The sequence below is a fragment of the Pristiophorus japonicus genome, chromosome 2, assembly GCF_044704955.1.
Source record: "Pristiophorus japonicus isolate sPriJap1 chromosome 2, sPriJap1.hap1, whole genome shotgun sequence".
In the NCBI taxonomy this organism is placed as follows: Eukaryota; Metazoa; Chordata; class Chondrichthyes; family Pristiophoridae; genus Pristiophorus; species Pristiophorus japonicus.
The window spans coordinates 354,468,992-354,490,527 of NC_091978.1; the positions used below are offsets into that span (position 1 = coordinate 354,468,992).

At 46.5% G+C, this 21,536-nt stretch overlaps 1 protein-coding gene across 1 annotated transcript in view; it reads left to right on the forward strand.

Annotated features, from left to right (window-relative positions):
* The window catches only part of LOC139231726 (PH and SEC7 domain-containing protein 3-like), a 179,710-nt gene extending 158,380 nt beyond the window's left edge, over window positions 1–21,330 (forward strand). Inside the window, exons 4-6 of the mRNA XM_070862529.1 lie at window positions 3,729–4,656; window positions 20,387–20,854; window positions 21,180–21,330. Coding sequence (XP_070718630.1) covers window positions 3,729–4,656; window positions 20,387–20,854; window positions 21,180–21,330 — 1,547 coding nt within the window. The remainder of the gene's footprint in view (window positions 1–3,728; window positions 4,657–20,386; window positions 20,855–21,179) is intronic.
* The last annotated feature ends 206 nt before the right edge of the window (window positions 21,331–21,536 follow it).

Here is a 21,536-nt window from a genome sequence, read left to right on the forward strand (position 1 = left end):
TCAGTTCAGACTTTATCACGCACGTTTATTAAACAGAATGTGAACAACTGACTAACAGTAATATAATAAATAAGTGTATTTATGATGCATCTTACGTTAACCGGCTTTCTTTAATAGGAAGTACATGGCCACAATCTATATGCTAAGCTATTATTTTGTAGTTAGCCTTTATATATGCAGTGTAGTGACCTGGGAAGGGCTGATGGTTGAAAGTGTCCCACTGTCCAGCACCAACATCTGTCAGTTTTGTTATGTCTGTAATGCACTTATGAATGACTCCACGAGGCAATGTGTTGTACTCAAACTGTAGTGACCTTGGTCCTTTATTTGTAACTCCAGAGTGAGGCACAAGCATGGTGGGCAGCCTTTTATACTGGGCCCAGCACACCTATGCAGGTGACCCTCGGGTCTCCCACTGCAGTGCCCTCTGATGGACAGCCTTTGCCACAGGGGCAGGAAACCCCGGTCTCCACCAGTTGCACCCTCTAGTGGTGCCAGCATAGTATATACACAGTGTAAACCTTATTGATAGTACATCAGGTAACAAGTCTCCATCTTATGCAACTATACAGTGACTACACAGAGTATAACTATAGTCTGCGTATATAACTAGTTTGATCTGGACCAGAACACGAAGTGTTGGAAATGCACAGATAGGCAAGTCGCCATCTGAAAGAGCAATGTTGGTTAAAGCTATGAGGGGGAAGTGTCGCATGACAGATCTAGTAAACTGACTTTCTTTCAGGTACTGCCTGACCTGCCATGCAACTCTGCCTTCCTTCCCCCAATGGCAGTGCATCATTGGGCTACTATTACAAAGTGTTTGCAGCACAGAAACAGCCATTTAGCCCAACAAGTCTGTAATATATGCACCTGTGAGGATGCTCACAAGTTTGTAGAGCTGTTGAGACTTGGCCTGGAGGGTGTTGCATGGAGCAGTCCCGTGCAATAAGTTTTTAAGTCAGTCCACGGGCTCTCAGGCTGCCTGTAATTTCTGCGGTCTAGAGGAGTCCGTGTTCCATGTATATGTTGAATGTGCGAGGTTGCAGCCCCTCTTCCAATATTTGAAGGGCCTGCTCCTCAAATTCTGGTTGCACTTCAGTCCCACACTCCTGATCTTTGGGCATTCTGTGCGGAGGGGAGCAGGCAGGTCTGAAGGCCTCCTCGTAGGACTGCTCCTGGGCACAGCCAAGGAGGCCATCAGCTGGTCCAGGCAGCGGGCAGTCGAGGGGGTCGTTCAGCTCGACTGCCTGCCTCTCTTCCGCGGTTACATCCGAGCCAGGGTGTCCCTGGGGATGGAGCGTGCGGTGTCCACCGGTACGCTCGCGGCCTTCCGTGAGAGATGGGGCCGGAGGGACTGGAGTGCATCATCACCCCCGGCAACCAAATTTTAAGTTGAACCACAATACCTAAAGTTTAATTTGTTTAAGTTTGTCGATTTTAGTGCCCCCCCCCCTTTTAGCCAAGGGGCATTTGTTTACAGATACAACAAAAATAGTTGTAGAACTGTTGAGTTGGGAGTGGCTTAGCCAGTCACATGATGTTCACAAGACTCAATAAAATCCCCAGTCAGTTGGGTTTGGCAATCCACGATGAGGCAGATGGTTGTGAGCCTGGTGGATGAACTGGTAATGTGTCGTGTGATTGTTAAAGCTTTGCTAATAAACCAACTAGTTCTTAATAGCAATGTGTTGCTAGGAATTCTTAAGCAAAGAACCCATGAAGCAAATACATTACAAAGTCCATGCCAGGGATTATGCTGTACATGAGCCTCCTCCTACCCTTCTTCATCTCACCGTGTCACCATATCCTTCTATGTCTTTATCCCTCGTGCTTATCCAGCTTCTGATCCGCTGAGGGGTCAGGGGTGCCAAACACCCTCCGGTATTTTGTCCAGCTCGCCAACCTTCGTGAGAGAGCCTTGAGCACTGAGGATTGGCAGGTATTTGACTGCAGTGTATCACAGCCAAGCCAGATTCTGCCTTCACTGTACCTACTTGCAGCAACTGGGTTCCCGCCTCAAACCAGGCCCGGTGTAGTGCCCCCTATTGTCTGAGGTGGGCTAACTGAGCACAGGCTGGGTTCGAAACCACGGCTTTCCTGATATGGCTCACTGACTACATAAACTCAAAGATAGAACTTGCATTTATATAGGGCTTTCGTGACTCAAAGTGCTTCACAGCCAATGAAGTACTTTTGAAGTACATATCACTGTGATATGGGAAACCCGGCAGCCGATTTGCACATAACCAGCTTCCACAAACAGCAATGTGATAATGACCTGTTGAGGATAAATATTGGCCAGAACACCCGGGGGGAAGCTCTCTTGATCTTCTTCAAAATGGTGCCATGGAGTCATTTACGTCCACCTGAGAGGGCAGACAGTTTAACATCTCATCCGAAAGATGGCACCTCAGCGCTGCACTGCAAAGCCAGCCTATATTATGTGATCAAGTCTCTGGAGTGGGACTTGAATTTGGACCTTCTGTGACAGAGGCGAGAGTGCTATCCACTGAGTCATGGCTGACACTCGTGGAGCTATTGAAGAAGAATTTAATTTTTAGTGCATTCTGTCTGTTGGAACAATAAAATACAACTGGGCTGTGCAAGTCACTCTCATTGATTTTCAGGGTTGGCATGGTGTTGCTCGAGCCCATTGACTGAAGTTACTGTCAGCTGATACGTTTACCTTAACCCAATTTACTCTTGCTGTTTACAAATATTTCTGTAACCTCTCCGGAAAGTCATGTATTGTATTGAGTTGCACAGTAACATTAAATACAGAACAACAAGGATGGTACCAGAACATGAGAGAATATACTTATCAGGACATATTGAACAGGCTGGGGCTCTTTTCTCAAGATAATATAAGGCTACGAGGTGACCTGATACAGGCATTTCAGATTTCGAAACATTAGGCATTTTCATACATTAGGCATAGAGAATTTTTTTTTCCCTTTGTGAGGTCATAAATAGAAGATTGTCACTAATAAATCCAATAGGGAATTAGGGAGAAACTTCTTTACATAACAACATAAGAAATAGGAGCAGGAGTAGGCCATTTGGCCCCTCGAGCCTGCTCCGCCATTCAATAAGATCATGGCTGATCTGATCATGGACTCAGCTCCACTTTCCTGCCTGCTCCCCATAACCCTTCACTCCCTTATCGTTCAAAAATCTGTCTATCTCCACCTTAAATATATTCAATGACACAGCCTCCACAGCTCTCTGGGGCAGAGAATTCGAAAGATTCACGACCCTCTGAGAAAGGAAATTCTTCCTCATCTCAGTTCTAAAAGGGTGGCCCCTTATTCTGAAATATGCCCCCTAGTTCTAGATTCCCTCACGAGGGGAAACATCCTCTCTACATCTACCTTGTCGAGCCCCTTCAGTATCTTGTATGTTTCAATAGATCACCTCTCATTTTTCTAAACTCCAATGAGTATAGGCGAGAATGTGGAACTTGCTGCCACATGGAATGGTTGAGGCGAATAGCATAGTTGCATTTAAGGGAAAGCTAGATAAACACATAGGGGAGAAAGGAATAGAACAGTATGTTGATGAAGTAGGCTGGGAGGAGGCCCATGTGAGGCTTACATGTCAGCGGAGACCAGTTGGGCCGAATGGCCTATTTCTTGTGCTGTAGACTCGATGTGACATTAAAAACTGTTTGTAGTCAGTGAGTATGAAATGACCTCCCTTTCATTTCCCTCTTGTTTTCCCTGCAGGTTGCTTCCAGTCTTCGAGAGAGGAAAGGTGCATAAGCACCAGATCCCTCACGGAGCAGAGGCACGAGACGGCTGACCGGGTGAGCGAGAGAACCTGGGTGCCTGGCGTGAAGGTGCGGGAGCCGGACCAGGTCGCTGGGCTGCAACACGTCGGGGGCGAGAAGCGCAAGGACACGAGCGAGGGCCGACCAGAATGCTCCATAATTTCCGAAAGTATGGTGCTCGTGGTGCCAGATGCCGACAGCGGACTCACAGTGACTGACCCAAACGGGGACAGTTTAAGCGATTCTGCGCAAGAGGCCAAGCCCGAGCAGCCGACCGTGGGCACGAGGGGGCTCGCCGAGGTGCTGGTGAGCAGGACGCGGGTGATGGCGGCTGTTTTCTCGGCCGAGCAGGGTCAGGAAGCAGAGCTCCTGCAGCTGGGCACGGGGCCGGGAGATTCCGGAGAAAACGAACTCTCGAAGGAGGCGGAGGGCCAGAGCGGGCGGCAGGAACTCGCTGCCGGTGACAAGGACCAGAAGCTGACCCCGTCGTTGCCGCACAAAGACATCGGACTGGTCGTGTTGGAGCGTGGAAGCGCCCAGGCACCCCCTGAAGCAGGGGGACATGTAGGAGCGGATATGGAAGGAGGCCGGGACAAGCTGCTGGCGAAAGAGAGCGGAACGTCGCTGCTGGTGGTGATTGAGCACGGGAAGATGAAGGAACCGGGTCCAGAGCTGGACTTGACCAGTAAAAAGGACACTGGGAGAGGCGGTCATCTTAAAAACGAGGAGACCAACGGAACCTCCCGGGACAGTGAGAGGAAGGCTACTGTAAGCATGGTTCATTCCGAAAGCAGGAACGACGAGGATGATGAAGTCTTTGTGAGCGCAAGAGAAAGCGAGCAGAGCATGGCGAGTGATACGTCCGTGGGAAACAAATCAACAAAGTAATTCTATTGCCATTTACTGTTTCTAATCTATTGGATTGCATTTGAATGTATGGTTACGACTGACTGCAGTGTATTAAAGGAGATTAACCACATGTGATAGTAACAAAAGATGTAAAACCCGTCTCAGTTTTGCTGATTTTAGTTGACGTTAGTTTGAGCAGCCGGTTCGTGATCAGTCCCCGGATTCGAATGTTAGCATCAGTCTGTAAGGTACCCACACTGCGTGTGTGTAAAGATGGTTTTGCTTCCTTTTGCCAAATGCAGATGGAAACCATAGTCTTTGCGGTGAGACAGGGATAGCAGGAGCTTGTGTTCTCTGCTTCTCTTCACCTGCCCTAATTGATTTTGCTTTTTGTGCGAGGATGCCAGTAGCTATTCCACTATAGGAGCCATCACAGCCAAAACAGGCCCTGTCCGCACTGGGTGTCATACCAGTGCTTTTCCAGAAGAGGGCACTGGATAGTGGATAGCAGTGGGGATCCTGGCCACTTATTCCTTTCCTTCTTCAGATCAACTGTAACAGCCATACCATGATCTAATTAAGTAACATTGTGCATCTCTGCATTCTGTACGGTCTGCTATTGCACTATGTGATGAATCACCTGCAAGAAGAAAGGAAACTTTGGAGGATTTCCTGTGTGTACATTGACAGAATCTGGGATTTACTGTGTACAGTCACACAGAATCAGGGATTTACTGTGTACAGTGAGAGTGAATCGGGGATTTACTGTGTACAGTGACAGAATGGGGGATTTACTGTGTACAGTGACAGAATGGGGGATTTACTGTGTACAGTAACAGAATCGGGGATTTACTGTGTACAGTAACAGAATCGGGGATTTACTGTGTACAGTGACAGAATCGGGGATTTACTGTGTACAGTGACCGGATCGGGGATTTACTGTGTACAGTAACAGAATCAGGGATTTACTGTGTGTACAGTGACAGAATTGGGGATTTACTGTGTGTACAGTGACAGAATCGGGGATTTACTGTGTGTACAGTGACAGAATCGGGGATTTACTATATACAGTAACAGAGATCAAAGATTAACTTGGCCTCGTGTACCCAAACTGCCATGAATCTGTGTACTATAACAATATAGCTGAGCTTTAAGCAGTAACAAGCAGCAAAGCTTCAGTATTTTGCACAGGAGATGGAGAAACGATACTTAACCAAGGGTGTCTTCATTTTTTTTTAAGGTCAAGAGCCATAATGCAGATGTTGAATCATTGGGAGAGAAGATGTGGTCAGTCAGGTAGCGGTGATTGGGAATGCTTGAGTTTGCACACCTGCAGATCCTAGGTGGAAGGGGGTGAAAGAGTTGCACTGTCCTGAGAGCATGGGAATGGGTTGGAGACATTGCAGTGAGCGTTAATTTCAACAGGGAGGAGAACCATTTTGGGCTATGTGTTTAGAGTTGAGAAGGAAGGTGGTGAATGGAGCCCTGTGTTATCAACTTGGCGAGACACGTGCAAGTTTGCCACAGAGAGTGCCATAATATAAAAACGATATAGAGGCACTGGAGAGGGTGTAGAGAAGATTGACAAGAATGATACCAGAAATGTGAAGGTATACATATCAAGAAAGGATGAACAGTCTGGGTCTCTTTTCTCTTTTTTTTTTTAAAAAAAGACTAAAGAGTAACCTAATAGAGATCGAAAAAATTATGAAAGGTTTTGATAGAGTGGATACAGAGAGAGTGTTTCTACTTGTGGGTAAGAACATAACTAGAGGTTATCAATTTAAGATAGTTACCAAGAAATCCAATAGGGAATTCAGAAGAAACTTCTTTACCTAAAGAATGGTGAGAATGTGGAACTCGCTACCACAGGGAGTGGTTGAAGTGAATAGTATAGATGCCGATGGAATCCCTGCCGAGGCACTAAAGTATGGCGGAGAAGCACTATTAACACACATGCTTGTCCTCATCTCTCATATCTGGAAGGAGGAGAGCATGCCAGGAGATCTCAGAGATGCCGTAATTCTGATCATCTTCAAAAAAGGGGACAAGTCCGACTGCGGTAACTACAGAGGAATCTCCCTGTTGGCCACTGGGAAAGTCATTGCAAGAATCCTCCTCAACAGTCTTCTCCCTGTGGCTGGAAGAACTCCTCCCAGAGTCGCAATGCGGATTCAGTCCACGAAGGGATGCAATGGTCTTCATCCTCACCGCGCATCAACAACAAGAGAAATGCAGGGAACAGCATAAACCCTTGAACATGGCCGCCTTTGACCTCACAAAGGCCTTTGGCACTGTTAACCGTGAGGGACTATGGAGCGTCGTACTCCGTTTCGGTTGCCCCCAAAAGTTTGTCATCATCCTCTGCCTGCTCCTCGATGACATGCAAGTTGTGATCCTGACCAACTGATCCACCACAGACCCAATCCACATCTGGACCGGGGTCAAGTAGGGCTGCATCATCGCACCAATGCTTTTCTCGATCTTCCTTGCTACAATGCTCCATCTCGCCCTCAACAAGCTCCCCGCTGGAGTGGAACTAAATTATAGAACCAATGGGAACCGCTTCCAGGCTAGATCCAAGGTCGTCCCATCCTCTGTCATCGAACTACAGTATGCAGACGACGCTTGCGTCTGCGCACACTCAGAGGCCGAACTCCAAGCCATTGTCAACACATTCACCGGGGCGTATGAAAGCATGGGACTTGCGCTATACATCCGTAAGACAAGGGTCATCCACCCCACCACGCAGTACTGCCCCCCCAGTCATCAAAATCTACGGCGCGGCCTTGGACAACATGGATCATTTTCTATACCTTGGGAGCCTACTATCAGCAAGGGCAGACATCGATGAAGAAGTCCAACACTGCCTCCGGTGCGCCAGCCCAGTCTTCAAACACACTCTTCCTCAGGTGACCGAAGACAAGGACCTCAAATCTGGCACCCTTATGGTCTACAGGGCAGTAGTGATACCCGCCCTCCTATATGGCTCAGAGACGTGGACCATATACAGCAGATACCTCAAATCATTGGAGCAATACCACCAACGCTGCCTCTGCAAGATCCTGCAAATGCACAGGGAGGATAGATGCACCAACGTCAGTGTTCTCGCTCAGGCCAGCATCGAAGCACTGACCACGCTCGACCAGCTCCGTTAATCAGGCCACATTGTCCGCATGCCCGACACGAGATTTCCGAAGCAAGCGTTCTGCTCGGAACTCCGACACGGCAGAGGAAACATTTCAAGGACATCCTCAAAGCCTCCTTGATAAAGTGCAACATCTCCACAGGCACCTGGGAATCCCTGGCCCAAGACCGCCCAAAATAGAGGAAGAGCATCCGGGAGGGCGCTGAGTCCCTTGAGTCTCATCATCGAGAGCATGCAGAAAACAAGCGCAGATAATGGAAGGAGCCTGTGGTAAACCAGTCCCACCCACCCTTTCCTTCAATGACTGACTGTCCCACCTGTGACAGAGACTGCACTTCCCATGTTGGACTGTACAGCCACCTGAGAACTCACTTTTGGAGTGGAAGCAAGTCTTCCTCGATTCTGAGGGACTGTCTATGATAGATGCATTTAAGGGGAGGCTAGACAACACAGAGAAGGGAATAGAGGGTTATGCTGATAGATTTAGATGAGGAAAGAGGGAGGAGGCTCGAATGGAGCATAAGTGATGGCATGGACTGGTTGGGCCAAATGGCCTGTTTCTGTGCTCTATTCCTATGTAAAGGAGTGCATGAGGCATTGCAGACTGGAGATAAGAGAGGGATTGCTGTTGGACAAGATTTTTCTTGAATCTTGTGTGGGCTGAAAGAAAGTTATTGGTGAGACTCCCTGCCATCCGATCACTATTCATGTCTTGGACAGGCTTGAGCTCTGTAGAGTAAATGCCCTTCTGGGCATCTGGTCATTATCATATTGCTATTTGGGGGAGCTTTCTGTGCTCAAAATGTCTGCTGCGTTTCCCACATTACAACAGTGACTCCCCTTCAAAAGTACTTCATTGGCTGTAAGGCCCTTTGAGACATCCTGAGGTCGTGAAATGCGCTTCAGAAATCCAAGAACTTTCTTCCTTACTACTTTACACTTTGTAAAGCTATGGAAGCTGCTGTTAATTCTCTCCATCGTTGCTAAAGTTCAGTGAACTGCACAATCACCAAAATAGCATGGCCAATCCACTGGGAGCACTTTGCAATCCTTAGGGATCGGATGAGCGTAAGGAAATTTCCAAGAAGGGGGCGGGGGGGCTGTGAGTCAGAGAAGCTGATAAGCTGGCAAATGGACAGGCATAAATTTGGAAACTTGAATTCTGAGGGAAATGGAGGGGCACAGTTTGACCAGAGGTCTTATTTTTCTCAACAACTTTCTCTGCGATTTCTCTCCCCAAGCCTTCCCTGATGTAGACATTAACCATACCTGGGGTATGGTTTTACAGGCAGCATTTTCCCGTTGGTACCTCACCCGTAGCAAGTGTCAGACTGCTGCTTGACTCCATCCCACACATAAATGGGCTTTTAGCAGGAGTTGTTGATGAGGAGCAGGAGTTGGAACCCTGCCTGACTATTCCTGTGGCCAATTGTCGGCTCTGACAGCACTTGTAGCCACCCCAGGAACCAGCTGTCTTACTGGAATCTCCAGGGCGTAGGATAAGGTTTGGTTAGTCAAAATTGCGGGAGCAGTGGAGTAGAGGAGGGTCTTCGGCAGAATGATTATGTTCAGAGTGGAGGAGAAAAGCAGGACGGCTTGATCTTTGAGAGGTCGTTGTATCATTAGGATGGAAGGGGGATTCACAGAAGTTTGAAGAGGTGACTTTTGCCAAGGAACGCAAAAGAAGAGCTGCAGGTGAGCAGGAATTGGTGTCTTTTTTGAGCAAAGCGGTTGCAAGGAGAGGTTCGCTTCCAGATGCTTCAAATGGAGTGAGGTCCGAGATGTGTGAGGCAGCATTGTTTTTGAGGAGCCGTTGAATGCCGGCGCGATGGAACCAAAACAATAGTGCTGTTCTGGCAGAAGAGTAAGAGTGAAGCACGCAGCCTCCCATGCCCATCTATTGTGGCACAATAACCGGGAATCTACATTACGGCCCTACAGGGGGAATTGTAAATGAAGCAATTTCCATGTTGTTAGCAAGGCTGGTAATCCATTCCTGGTGTGATCTGACTGTCGTCTGCTCTTCCCCCTGTTGGCACTGGCTCATGTCCGATCACATGCTTGTCTTTAGCCAGCTTGAGTCCCAAGTGTGAACACTTAGGGGGCGGGGGGGGGGGGGGGAAGAAATTCGGTTGGTTAGCACCTCCCAAGCATCATGCTGTCAGCACCTGCCGCGAACTTCAGTGAAGGTTTAGCGGCGGCGCTGACAGTTTGTGCTGCGCTTGCTAGCGCATGCTAGCGCCGGCCACTCGGTGATGTCACCGAGTATGCAACGCTGCCGTAGCGTCACGGTCAGGAACTTGACTACTTTTGCCTGCCGTAGCACCGCTACCTCCAACAGGGAAAGCAGGCGTCAGAGAAGCTGCCGGGGTGCTATGTCCGAGGGGAAGCAGGCGGGCAGTTGAAATGAAATGTTTTCCCATTAATGCATCTCTCCTAGATGCTGAACACTGTGGTTTAGCTTTAACTTTTTGGGTGGTCCAGCTGACCTCCCCTTTAGGCGCTGGGAGGCCGGTTTCCTAGCAGCAGAACTTCAGCAGCGCTCATGCGTTAGTGCCCCAGGAATCAGGGTTAGCCCCCTAAGAGGAGTGTGGAATGCTTCTGTTTCTTTGAAGAAGGAACATAGAACAGAAGTCGGCCAATCAGCCCCTCGAGCCTGTTCTGCCATTCAATCAGATCATGGCTGATCTGTATCTCTACCTGCCTTGGTTCTGTGACCCTTAATTTCCTTGCTTAACAAAAATCTATCAATCTCAGTGAATAGGGAAAGGTTACCCTATTAAACACTGGCTCATGACACTGATAAAGAACTTGCATTTATATAGCATCTATATCATGCCTGGTTATCCCTTAACCAAAATCACAAAAACAGATTATCTGGAAATCATTATCAGATTTAACAACTTGTCATGGTAGGATTTGAACTGTGACCCCTAAATTGCCAGTCCAGTACCACAGCCATCAAACTTCTACCCCGAAAGGTAACAGTTTGAACATTAACAGGCATATTAAAGAAGTAAAGTTAAAGAATTTAGCCTCCCACTTGCCTGAGAACTTTCCCCACTCCTCCACAATGACAAAGACACCACATAGAAAATCGATGTACAAGAAAAATAAAAATATGAAATAGTGAAGTCAAATAAAAACCAGGAAGAATAAAAATAGACTCAAAAAATCTTTGATAGAGGCAAAAGACTTAAAAACAAAGGATGCAGGGGAAAGCATCATAGAAACAGACAAAAGAAAATAAGTAAAAGATTTAGGGCTGGAAATTAGGTTGAAGGTTTTGTGAGGTGTAAATATTAGGCGGTCGATAATTTAGCGGCAGGAAATGGTTTGCGTCGGCAGCCAAAAAATTCAGCAGTTGCGCCCTGACAGTGGAGCGGAGCGCTAAGCGAAGTGTTCCACATTTATTTTGGGGCGCGAGGCCGGGTGAGCAACTAAATATATTGAGATAAAGAGCCGGCTTCATAGCGCCCCAACAGAGGCCTCCCTGCAAAAAAAAAACAATCGGAACAAAAAAACATTCCCTATACATTACTCACCCCAAATAAAGGTAAATCACAAAAAACTGAAAAATAAAACAATCAGACTTACTTCCTGCAGTCATTCCTTCCCTCACCCCTCATTCTTCTGAATTCCAATGAGTAGAGGCCCAACCTACTCAACCTTTCCTCATAAGTCAACCCCCTCATCTCCGGGATCAACCGAGTGAACCTTCTCTGAACTGCCTCCAAAGCAAGTATATCCTTTCGTAAATATGGAAACCAAAACTCACGCAGTATTCCAGGTGTGGCCTCACCAATACCCTGTACAGCAGTAACAAGACTTCCCTGCTTTTATACTCCATCCCCTTTGCAATAAAGGCCAAGATTCCATTGGCCTTCCTGATCACTTGCTGTAGCTGCATACTATCCTTTTGTGTTTCATGCACAAGTACCCCCAGGTCCCGCTGTACTGCAGCACTTTGCAAGCTTTCTCCATTTAAATAATAACTTGCTCTTTGATTTTTTTTTCTGGCAAAGTAGATGACCTCACCCTTTCCAACACTATACTCCATCTGCCAAATTCTTGCCCACTCACTTAGCCTGTTTATGTCCTCCTGCAGCCTCTTTATGTCCTCCTCACACATTGCCCTTCCTCCCATTTTTGTATCGTCAGCAAACTTGGCTACATTACACTCAGTCCCCTCTTCCAAGTCGTAATATAGATTGTAAATAGTTGAGGTCCCAGCACTGATCCCTGTGGCACCCCACTCGTTACTGATTGTCAACCAGAGAATGAACCATTTATCCCAACACACTCTTTTCTGTTTCTCAGCCAATCTTCTACCCATGCTAATATATTACCCCCAACCCCTTGAACTTTTATCTTGTGCAGTAACCTTTCGTGCGGCATCTTGTCAAATGCCTTCTAGAAGTCCAAATACACCACATCCACTGATTCCCCTTTATCCACCCTGTTTGTTACATTCTTAATGAATTCCAGCAAATTTGTCAAACATGACTGCCCCTTCATAAATCCATGCTGACTGCCTGACCAAATTTTGCTTTTCCAAATGTCCTGTTACTGCTTCTTTAATAATGGACTCCCAACATTTTCCCAACCACAGATGTTAGGCTAACTGGTCTATAGTTTCCTGCTTTTTGACTGCCTCCTTTTTTGAATAGGGGCGTTACATTTGCAGTTTTCCAATCTGCTGGGACCTCCCCAGAATCCAGGGAATTTTGGTAAATTACAACCAATGCATCCACAATCCCTGCCGCTACTTCTGTTAAGACCCTAGGATGCAATCCATCAGGTCCTGGGGGATTTATCTGCATTTAGTTCCATTACTGAGCAACGCCTCTTCAGTGATTGTGATTGTATTAAGTTCCTCCCCCCACCCCATAGCCCCTTGACTATCCACTATTGGAATATTGTTAGTGTCCTCTACTGTAAAAACTGATACAAACTATTTGTTCAGAGTTTCTGCCATCTACATGTACCCCATTACTAATTTCCCGGTCTCGTCCTCTAAGGGACCAACATTTACATTAGCCACCCATTTCCTTTTTATATACTTATAGAAACTCTTGCTATCTGTTTTTATATTTTGTGCCAGTTTACTTTCATAGTCTAACTTCCCTTAATCATTTTTTTAGTCATTCTTTGCTGGCTTTTAAAAGCTTCCCAATCTTTTAGTTTTGGCCACTTTGTATGCCCTTGTTTTTAATTGGATACCGTGCTTTATTTCTTTCTTTTAGCCAGATGGCTTTCTTTTCTCTTGCACCCTTTCCTCCTTACTGGAATATATTTTTCTTGAGATTTGTAAATTATCTCTTTAAATGTACACCACATCAACCCCCGTCCCACACTTCAATCTGTTTTCCCAGTCCATTTTGACCAATTCTGCCCTCATACCTTCATAGTCTCCTTTATTTAGGCTTAGTACGCTGGTTAGAGATCCAACTTTCTCACCCTCCATCTGAATTTGAAATTCTATCATGCTATGATCACTCATTCCAAGGGGATCCTTTACTAGGAGATTTTTATTAATCCTGTCTCATTACACAGGACCAGATCTAGGATAGCCTGCCCCCTGGTTGGTTCCGTTACATAGTGCTCAAGGAACCCGTCCCTTATGCACTCTATGAACTCTTCCTCAAGGCTACCCTGACCAATTTGATTTGTCCAATCAATATGGAGGTTAAACTCACCCATGATTGCTGATCCCTTTTTATACGCCACCACTATTTCCTGGTTTATGCTCCAACCAACAGAAGACTTGCATTTATATAGCGCCTTTCACGACCACTGGAAGTCTCAAAGCGCTTTACAGCCAATGAAGTACTTTTGGAATGTAGTCACTGCTGTAATGTGGGAAACGTGGCAACTAATTTGTGCACAGCAAGCTCCCACAAACAGCAATATGATATGACCACATAATCTGTTTTTGTTATGTTGATTGAGGGATAAATATTGGCCAGGACACCAGGGATAACTGCCCTGCTCTTCTTCAAAATAGTGCCATGGGATCTTTTACATCCACCTGAGAGAACAGACTGGGTGGCGATTTAACGTCTCATCCAAAAGACAGCAGCTCCGACTGTGCCGTGCTCCCTCAGCACTGCATAGAAACATAGAAAATAGGTGCAGGAGTAGGCTATTCAGCCCTTCGAGCCTGCACCGCCATTCAGTAAGATCGTGGCGATCATTCCCTCAGTACCCCTTTCCTGCTTTCTCTCCATACCCCTTGATCCCCTGAGCCATAAGAGCCATTTCTAACTCCCTCTTGAATATATCCAATGAACTGGCATCAACAACACTCTGTGGCAGGGAATTCCATAGGTTAACAACTCTCTGAGTGAAGAAGTTTCTCCTCATCTCAGTCCTAAATGGCCTACCCCTTATCCTAAGACTATGTCCTCTGGTTCTGGACTTCCCCAACCGGGAACATTCTTCCTGCATCTAACCTGTCCAGTCCTGTCAGAATCTTATACGTTTCTATGAGATCCCCTCTCATCTTTCTAAACTCGTGAATAAAGGCCCAGTTGATCCAGTCTCTCCTCATATGACAGTCCAGCCATCTCTGGAATCAGTCTGGTGAACCTTCGCTGCACTCGCTCAATAGCAAGAACATCCTTCCTCAGATTAGGAAACCAACACTGAACACAATATTCCAGGTGAGGCTTCACTAAGGCCCTGTACAACTGCAGCAAGACCTCCCTGCTCCTATACTCAAATCCCCTAGCTATGAAGGCCAACATACTATTTGCCTTCTTCACCGCCTGCTGTACCTGCATGCCCACTTTCAGTGACTGATGAACCATGACACCCAGGTCTTGTTGCACCTCCCCTTTTCCTAGTCTGCCACCATTCAGATAATATTCTGCCTTCGTGTTTTTGCCCCCAAAGTGGATAACCTCACATTTATCCACATTATACTGCAGCTGCCATGCATTTGCCCACTCACCTAACCTGTCCAAGTCACCCTGCAGCCTCTCAGCGTCCTCCTCACAGCTCTCACCGCCACCCAGTTTAGTGTCATTCGCAAACTTGGAGATATTACACTCAATTCCTTCATCTAAATTATGAATGTATATTGTAAAGAGCTGGGGTCCCAGCACTGAGCCCTGCGGCACTCCACTAGTCACTGCCTGCCATTCTGAAAAGGACCCGCTTATTCCGACTCTCTGCTTCCTGTCTGCCAACCAGTTCTCTATACACATCAGTACATTACCCCCAGTACCATGTGCTTTGATTTTGCACACCAATCTCTTGTGCGGGACCTTGTCAAAAGCCTTTTGAAAGTCCAAATACACCACATCCACTGGTTCTCCCTTGTCCACTCTGCACTGGAATGTCTGCCTAGATTTATGTGCTCAAGTCCCTGGAGTGGAACTTGGACCCATAACCTTCTGACTCTAGAGGCGAATGTGCTACCCACTGAGCCACAGCTGACACTAGGCAAAGGTGGTGGCTGCCATTGTACACAGAGCAAGATCCCACAGATAGCAATGGTGTAAATGTGGATGGGCAATGGCAGACATTTAGAGACCGCATGGATGAACTACAACAATTGTACATTCCTGTCTGTCGTAAAAATAAAAAAGGGAAGGTGGCTCAACCGTGGCTATCTAGGGAAATCAGGGATAGTATTAAAGCCAAGGAAGTGGCATACAAATTGGCCAGAAATAGCAGTGAACCCGGAGACTGGGAGAAATTTAGAACTCAGCAGAGGAGGACAAAGGGTTTGATTAGGGCAGGGAAAATTGAGTACGAGAAGAAGCTTGCAGGGAACATTAAGACGGATTGCAAAAGTTTCTATCGATATGTAAAGAGAAAAAGGCTAGTAAAGACAAATGTAGGTCCCCTGCAGTCAGAATCAGGGGAAGTCATAACGGGGAACAAAGAAATGGCGGACCAATTGAACAAGTACTTTGGTTCGGTATTCACTAAGGAGGACACAAACCACCTTCCGGATATAAAAGGGGTCAGAGGGTCTAGTAAGGAGGAGGAACTGAGGGAAATCCTTATTAGTCAGGAAATTGTGTTGGGGAAATTAATGGGATTGAAGGCCAATAAAGCCTTAGGGCCTGATGGACTGCATCCCAGAGTACTTAAGGAGGTGGCCTTGGAAATAGCGGATGCATTGACAGTCATTTTCCAACATTCCATTGACTCTGGATCAGTTCCTATCGAGTGGAGGGTAGCCAATGTAACCCCACTTTTTAAAAAAGGAGGGAGAGAGAAAACAGGGAATTATAGACCGGTCAGCCTGACATCGGTAGTGGGTAAGATGATGGAATCAATTATTAAGGATGTCATAGCAGCGCATTTGGAAAGAGGTGAAATAGGTCCAAGTCAGCATGGATTTGTGAAAGGGAAATCATGCTTGACAAATCTTCTAGAATTTTTTGAGGATGTTTCCAGTAGAGAACCAGTTGATGTGGTATATTTAGACTTTCAGAAGGCTTTCGACAAGGTCCCACACAAGAGATTAATGTGCAAAGTTAAAGCACATGGGATTGGGGGTAGTGTGCTGACATGGATTGAGAACTGGTTGTCAGACAGGAAGCAAAGAGTAGGAGTAAATGGGTACTTTTCCGAATGGCAGGCAGTGACTAGTGGGGTACCGCAAGGTTCTGTGCTGGGGCCCCAGCTGTTTACACTGTACATTAATGATTTAGACGAGGGGATTAAATGTAGTATCTCCAAATTTGCGGATGACACTAAGTTAGGTGGCAGTGTGAGCTGCGAGGAGGATGCAATGAGGCTGCAGAGCGACTTGGATAGGTTAGGTGAGTGGGCAAATGCATGGCAGATGAAGTATAATGTGGATAAATGTGAGGTTATCCACTTTGGTGGTAAAAACAGAGAGACAGACTATTATCTGAATGGTGACAGATTAGGAAAAGGGGAGGTGCAACGAGACCTGGGTGTCATGGTACATCAGTCATTGAAGGTTGGCATGCAAGTGCAGCAGGCGGTTAAGAAAGTAAATGGCATGTTGGCCTTCATAGCGAGGGGATTTGAGTACAGGGGCAGGGAGATGTTGCTACAGTTGTACAGGGCCTTGGTGAGGCCACACCTGGAGTATTGTGTACAGTTTTGGTCTCCTAACCTGAGGAAGGACTTTCTTGCTATTGAGGGAGTGCAGCGAAGGTTCACCAGACTGATTCCCGGGATGGCGGGACTGACCTATCAAGAAAGACTGGATCAACTGGGCTTGTATTCACTGGAGTTCAGAAGAATGAGAGAGGACCTCATAGAAACGTTTTAAATTCTGATGGGTTTGGACAGGTTGGATGCAGGAAGAATGTTCCCAATGTTGGGGAAGTCCAGAACCAGGGGTCACAGTCTAAGGATAAGGGGTAAGCCATTTAAGACCGAGATGAGGAGGAACTTCTTCACCCAGAGAGTGGTGAACCTGTGGAATTCTCTACCACAGAAAGTTGTTGAGGCCAATTCACTAAATATATTCAAAAAGGAGTTAGATGTAGTCCTTACAACCAAGGGGATCAAGGGGTATGGTGAGAAAGCAGGAATGGGGTACTGAAGTTGCATGTTCAGCCATGAACTCATTGAATGGCGGTGCAGGCTAGAAGGGCCGAATGGCCTACTCCTGCACCTATTTTCTATGTTTCTATGTAAAAGGCCAGTTAATTTGGATGGTGTTAGCTGAAGGATAAAATGTAGGCCAGGATACCGGAGGAAACTCCCTTCCTCCTCTTTGAATAGTACGGCGGGATCTTGCACATCCACCCGATCGCTGCTCGCTGTTCCCACATTTAATTTGCATAACGGTGAGCTGAGAATTCTTTTTTTTCTCTTAATCTCCGAGAACTAGGGCTTTAATACAACTTTGCTCCCCCGTCTCCTCCCTTCATTACCAGTGGTTGAGTCCAGTGTCAATCACAGCACCATTATGATAATATCCAGGTACGAAGAGGCAAAATACCGAGCACAATTGTGAAAATGCGGCTATAAAGGGAGATATTGGCACATTTCCTAGTATTTCGCGATCTGCCTTTATTGAACCCTGATTTATAGTCGAGTTTCTGGACTGAGAGCAGACATTTTGTTTAGCACCTCCCCTCATGTGACAGCATAAAGGTCGCCGTTGTTGACATTGGAATTGTAGCGTCGGAGTAACCTACATTCCAATTCATGATATGATTGGTGTGTGTGTGTGTGTGTGTATAAAACTTCATGATGCCACTTTGCTACGAATGTGTCTGCTCCCGTGTTACATGTAACCAGGCAGGTTTTACATCAAGGAGACCCGAGTGGAGGAAGATGGAGCCAAAATTAGTGGGTTAATCTATTAAAAATGCTCAAGCGTTCTGGTTCTGCTATTTGAGTAAGGTATGCTTGAACTGTGTGTAAAAAAACACATACATTCACATTTTCAGTCTTCGACAAATATCAATTGATTTTAGGAACTTGCCTAATTTAGTTGACTGGAGTTTGTGACCCAGCCTATTCAATAACACACGATTGCCCTCGTGTCTGAACTGTGCCCAGTCCTGCCTCACAGCCACTTATGATGGTGGCCCCGGGCTGGGAAAGCCATTGCTGCCTGTAAAACTAATGAAACTTATCATGGCTTCCGTGGGTCTTGCGAAGGGTTCGACACGTGCCAGACGTTTCAGATTCCTTCACTCCCGTTGCTCGTGCTGAAAAGTTAAAATAACAATCTTTTGCCAAGTTAGAAGGTAGAGTTGCAAGGCTGCTGTGTCGCTAAACGTCTGACCTGCTTTGTGACGCCACATTGAGTCATTGTTACCATACTGCGTCTGGACGTGTTTGAGGTACAGAGCCTAGCAAATAAAATACAGGCATCAGGGCAGAAACCTTGACGGCTGGGAAGGAACTATCTGCTGATGGCTCCGTGGCAAAGGGATCGTCTCACTCTTTATATGAGGATAAGGTAGACCCTTTTTCTCTGTTTTCATGTCTCTCCCAGGAGATTACATGGCTGTGAAGGGCGCCGGGGGGGCGGATGTGGGAGAATAGGAAGTGCCTAGGCATGATGCTCCAGCCATCATGAATGTGGAACAAGCTTGATGGACCAGCTGGCCTTTTTTTGCCCGATAATTTTGAATGTTCGTAACCTGATGGAATACCACCATTTTTGGTGATGGAGGTGAAATCACTCAGCCACAAGGGACAGGGATGGGGAACAAAGGCTGCTGCTGATAGAAGAGCCCCTCCCAATGGTTGAGTGAGCATACTACCTGGTATGCGTCTGAGCTGTACGGATTAGGAAAATCCCACATTTCATCTGCAGTGAGTTAGCTGATAACCACAACATTAAATTTGCCCTCAAATTGTCTCTGGGCTTAAGAGGGGACAAATCACCTGCTGTCCCAGCTCCTGATGACTATCGAATGAATGCTGCTGAAAAATACATCTATGTGGATGCTGGGTGAGACAAGACTGGTTTGGCTGTGGGTGCCCTCTCCCGTGCGCTCGCTGATTCGGCTCGCATGGAGAATGGCCTTTGTGCACTGAACAGAAGAGTTGTCCGCACACGTGGGACAATATCCCAGCAAGATGGGCATCTTCAGGAGAGGAAGTTTAGGTATTACTGTGTGTTCATTCTTGGGTTGGGGCCTGTGACTCCCTAGTGAGCTTCTGATCCTAATGTTTTCTGAGCTGAGATCCCAAATGCAGTCATGGTATTCCCAGACAGGGACAACTAAAAGACTAATCAATTCTCAATCCTGTTGCACACTATCTTGCTGAATGGCTTTAACAATGTAACATTGGCAGAAGTGGGCTGACTACTCGATGGTCTGGGGTGACCACTTGGTGGTCTGATCTGGGCTGGGCTGACCACTCTCTGGTCTGGTCTGACCGCTTGCTGTTCTGACTGCTCACTGGTCTGGGCTGACTTTCTCGCTGGTCTGACCGCTCAATGGTCTGATCTGACCGCTCAATGGTCTGGTCTGACCGGCTGACCACTCAATGGTCTGGGCTGACTGCTCGATGGTCTAGTCTGGGCTGACCACTCAATGGTCTGGTCTGACTGCTCAATGGTCTGGGCTGACCATTCACTGGTCTGACTTTCTCGCTGGTCTGGTCTGAGCTGACCGTTTGCTGGTCTGGGATGACCGCTCACTGGGTTTGGCTGACCGCTCACTGGGCTGGGCTAACCAATCACTGGTCTGGGCTGACCACACTCTGGTCTGATCTGACCGCTCGCTTAGCTGACCACTCACTGACCTAGATTGACTGCTTGCTGGTCTGGGCTGACCACTCACTGGTCTGGGGTGGGCTGTGTGTGGAATGAGGAAACCTACAATGGAAGGATAGAAAATGTAAAATGATCAAAAAACAATGTGTTTATTGGAAAGAGAATCATTGTTATTGAGTAAAAGAAAGGAATTTTTTTGCTACAGGAGCCTTATGAAGGTTTGCATTGTAGAGATTATGATAGGATGTACTGTTGCAATATTTGTTGTATAAAATGGAATAGTGATGTTCCAAAAGTTACAGATACTGCATTGAGAAATTAACAGGTGAGACATAGGTGATGCTTTCTGGAGCTACTTTAGACAAGAGTATTCAGACTTGGAAGTAAAATGTGCCAGTTTTCCTAACTCTACATCTGACTGTTGTTTCCTCAGTTTACTGATGTTGGCAGTAACGAACAAGCCAGAATTTGAGTGTGCATGGACCTCACCCAGTGAGGTGACGGATATTTTCAGCTCACAGTTTGAGCATATTATGGAGTGTCAGCGGCTGAAAGGCACCTCATACAACAGCCTGGACTCCCTGGATGTGATCTCTTCCACTGACGAGAGTGAATGTGGCTTCAGCTTTGAAATGCCTCTCACCCCCATGATTCAGCAGCGAATCAAAGAAAGCAGCCAGCTCCTGGAGCACGGGGTCTTGGAGACCGCCTCTGGTAGTAGAGTATTGCAGCGCCTTGTGACGGACATAACTGACTCTTCGGATAGCAGGTCGGAGGAATCTGCGAGTAGCAGTGCGTCGGACAATATATTCCATAAACCTTCTCCGAGTGCCATTGTAAATGGAGCACCTCAGCTCTTGGAGCTGTACCAGGAGGGGCGGAAAGAGCCCCCTACCTCAAGGTAAGACTGTTTCCCCCCCTGGCTCCCCTGCCTACTATTGAACTGCCAAGAAAATAGCTAGCACAGTAAATATCACAGATCCATATCCATGTTGAAATAGGGCCCCCAAGTTAATTCTGTTAAAAAAGTACCATCTTTCAATCCGTTTGACAAAGAGGCCATCTGTGGATTGATGATTGTTAATGCATTAGAGGGCTGTCACTTCTGCTGCTGCTGCCCATCCAATGTAAATATGTGCACACATGAGAGTTTGCTCACGGTGACTCAGTTTGAGCTCTGGAGTGGTGGTATTCTGCTGCTAAGGTGGATCTGTGTCCCTCTAAAGCCCTGAGATCTATTTGCTGTTTAATAAACAATTCTTAAATAAAGTGAATAAATTCAGTGTAATTACCAATCAAGCAGCAGGTCACAATTTGAACTTTGTCTTCATTGTCATTGATATTAATGAAAAGGCTGACATTCTGATTCCAGTGTGATACTGGACCGTTGCTTTGTGCTTTTTCTTTTGTGTGGCACAGAAACGTGCCATTTGAAGTGTGTGAGATAGCAGTTGTGCATTATATGTACCAGTTTTAACTATATTATTAGCAGATCCTCCCATGTTCATAAGTTGGTCGATGCACTGTATTATTAGGAAAGAAATATTATACTGTGTAATGTGGAATGTTTTACTGTTCTGGTA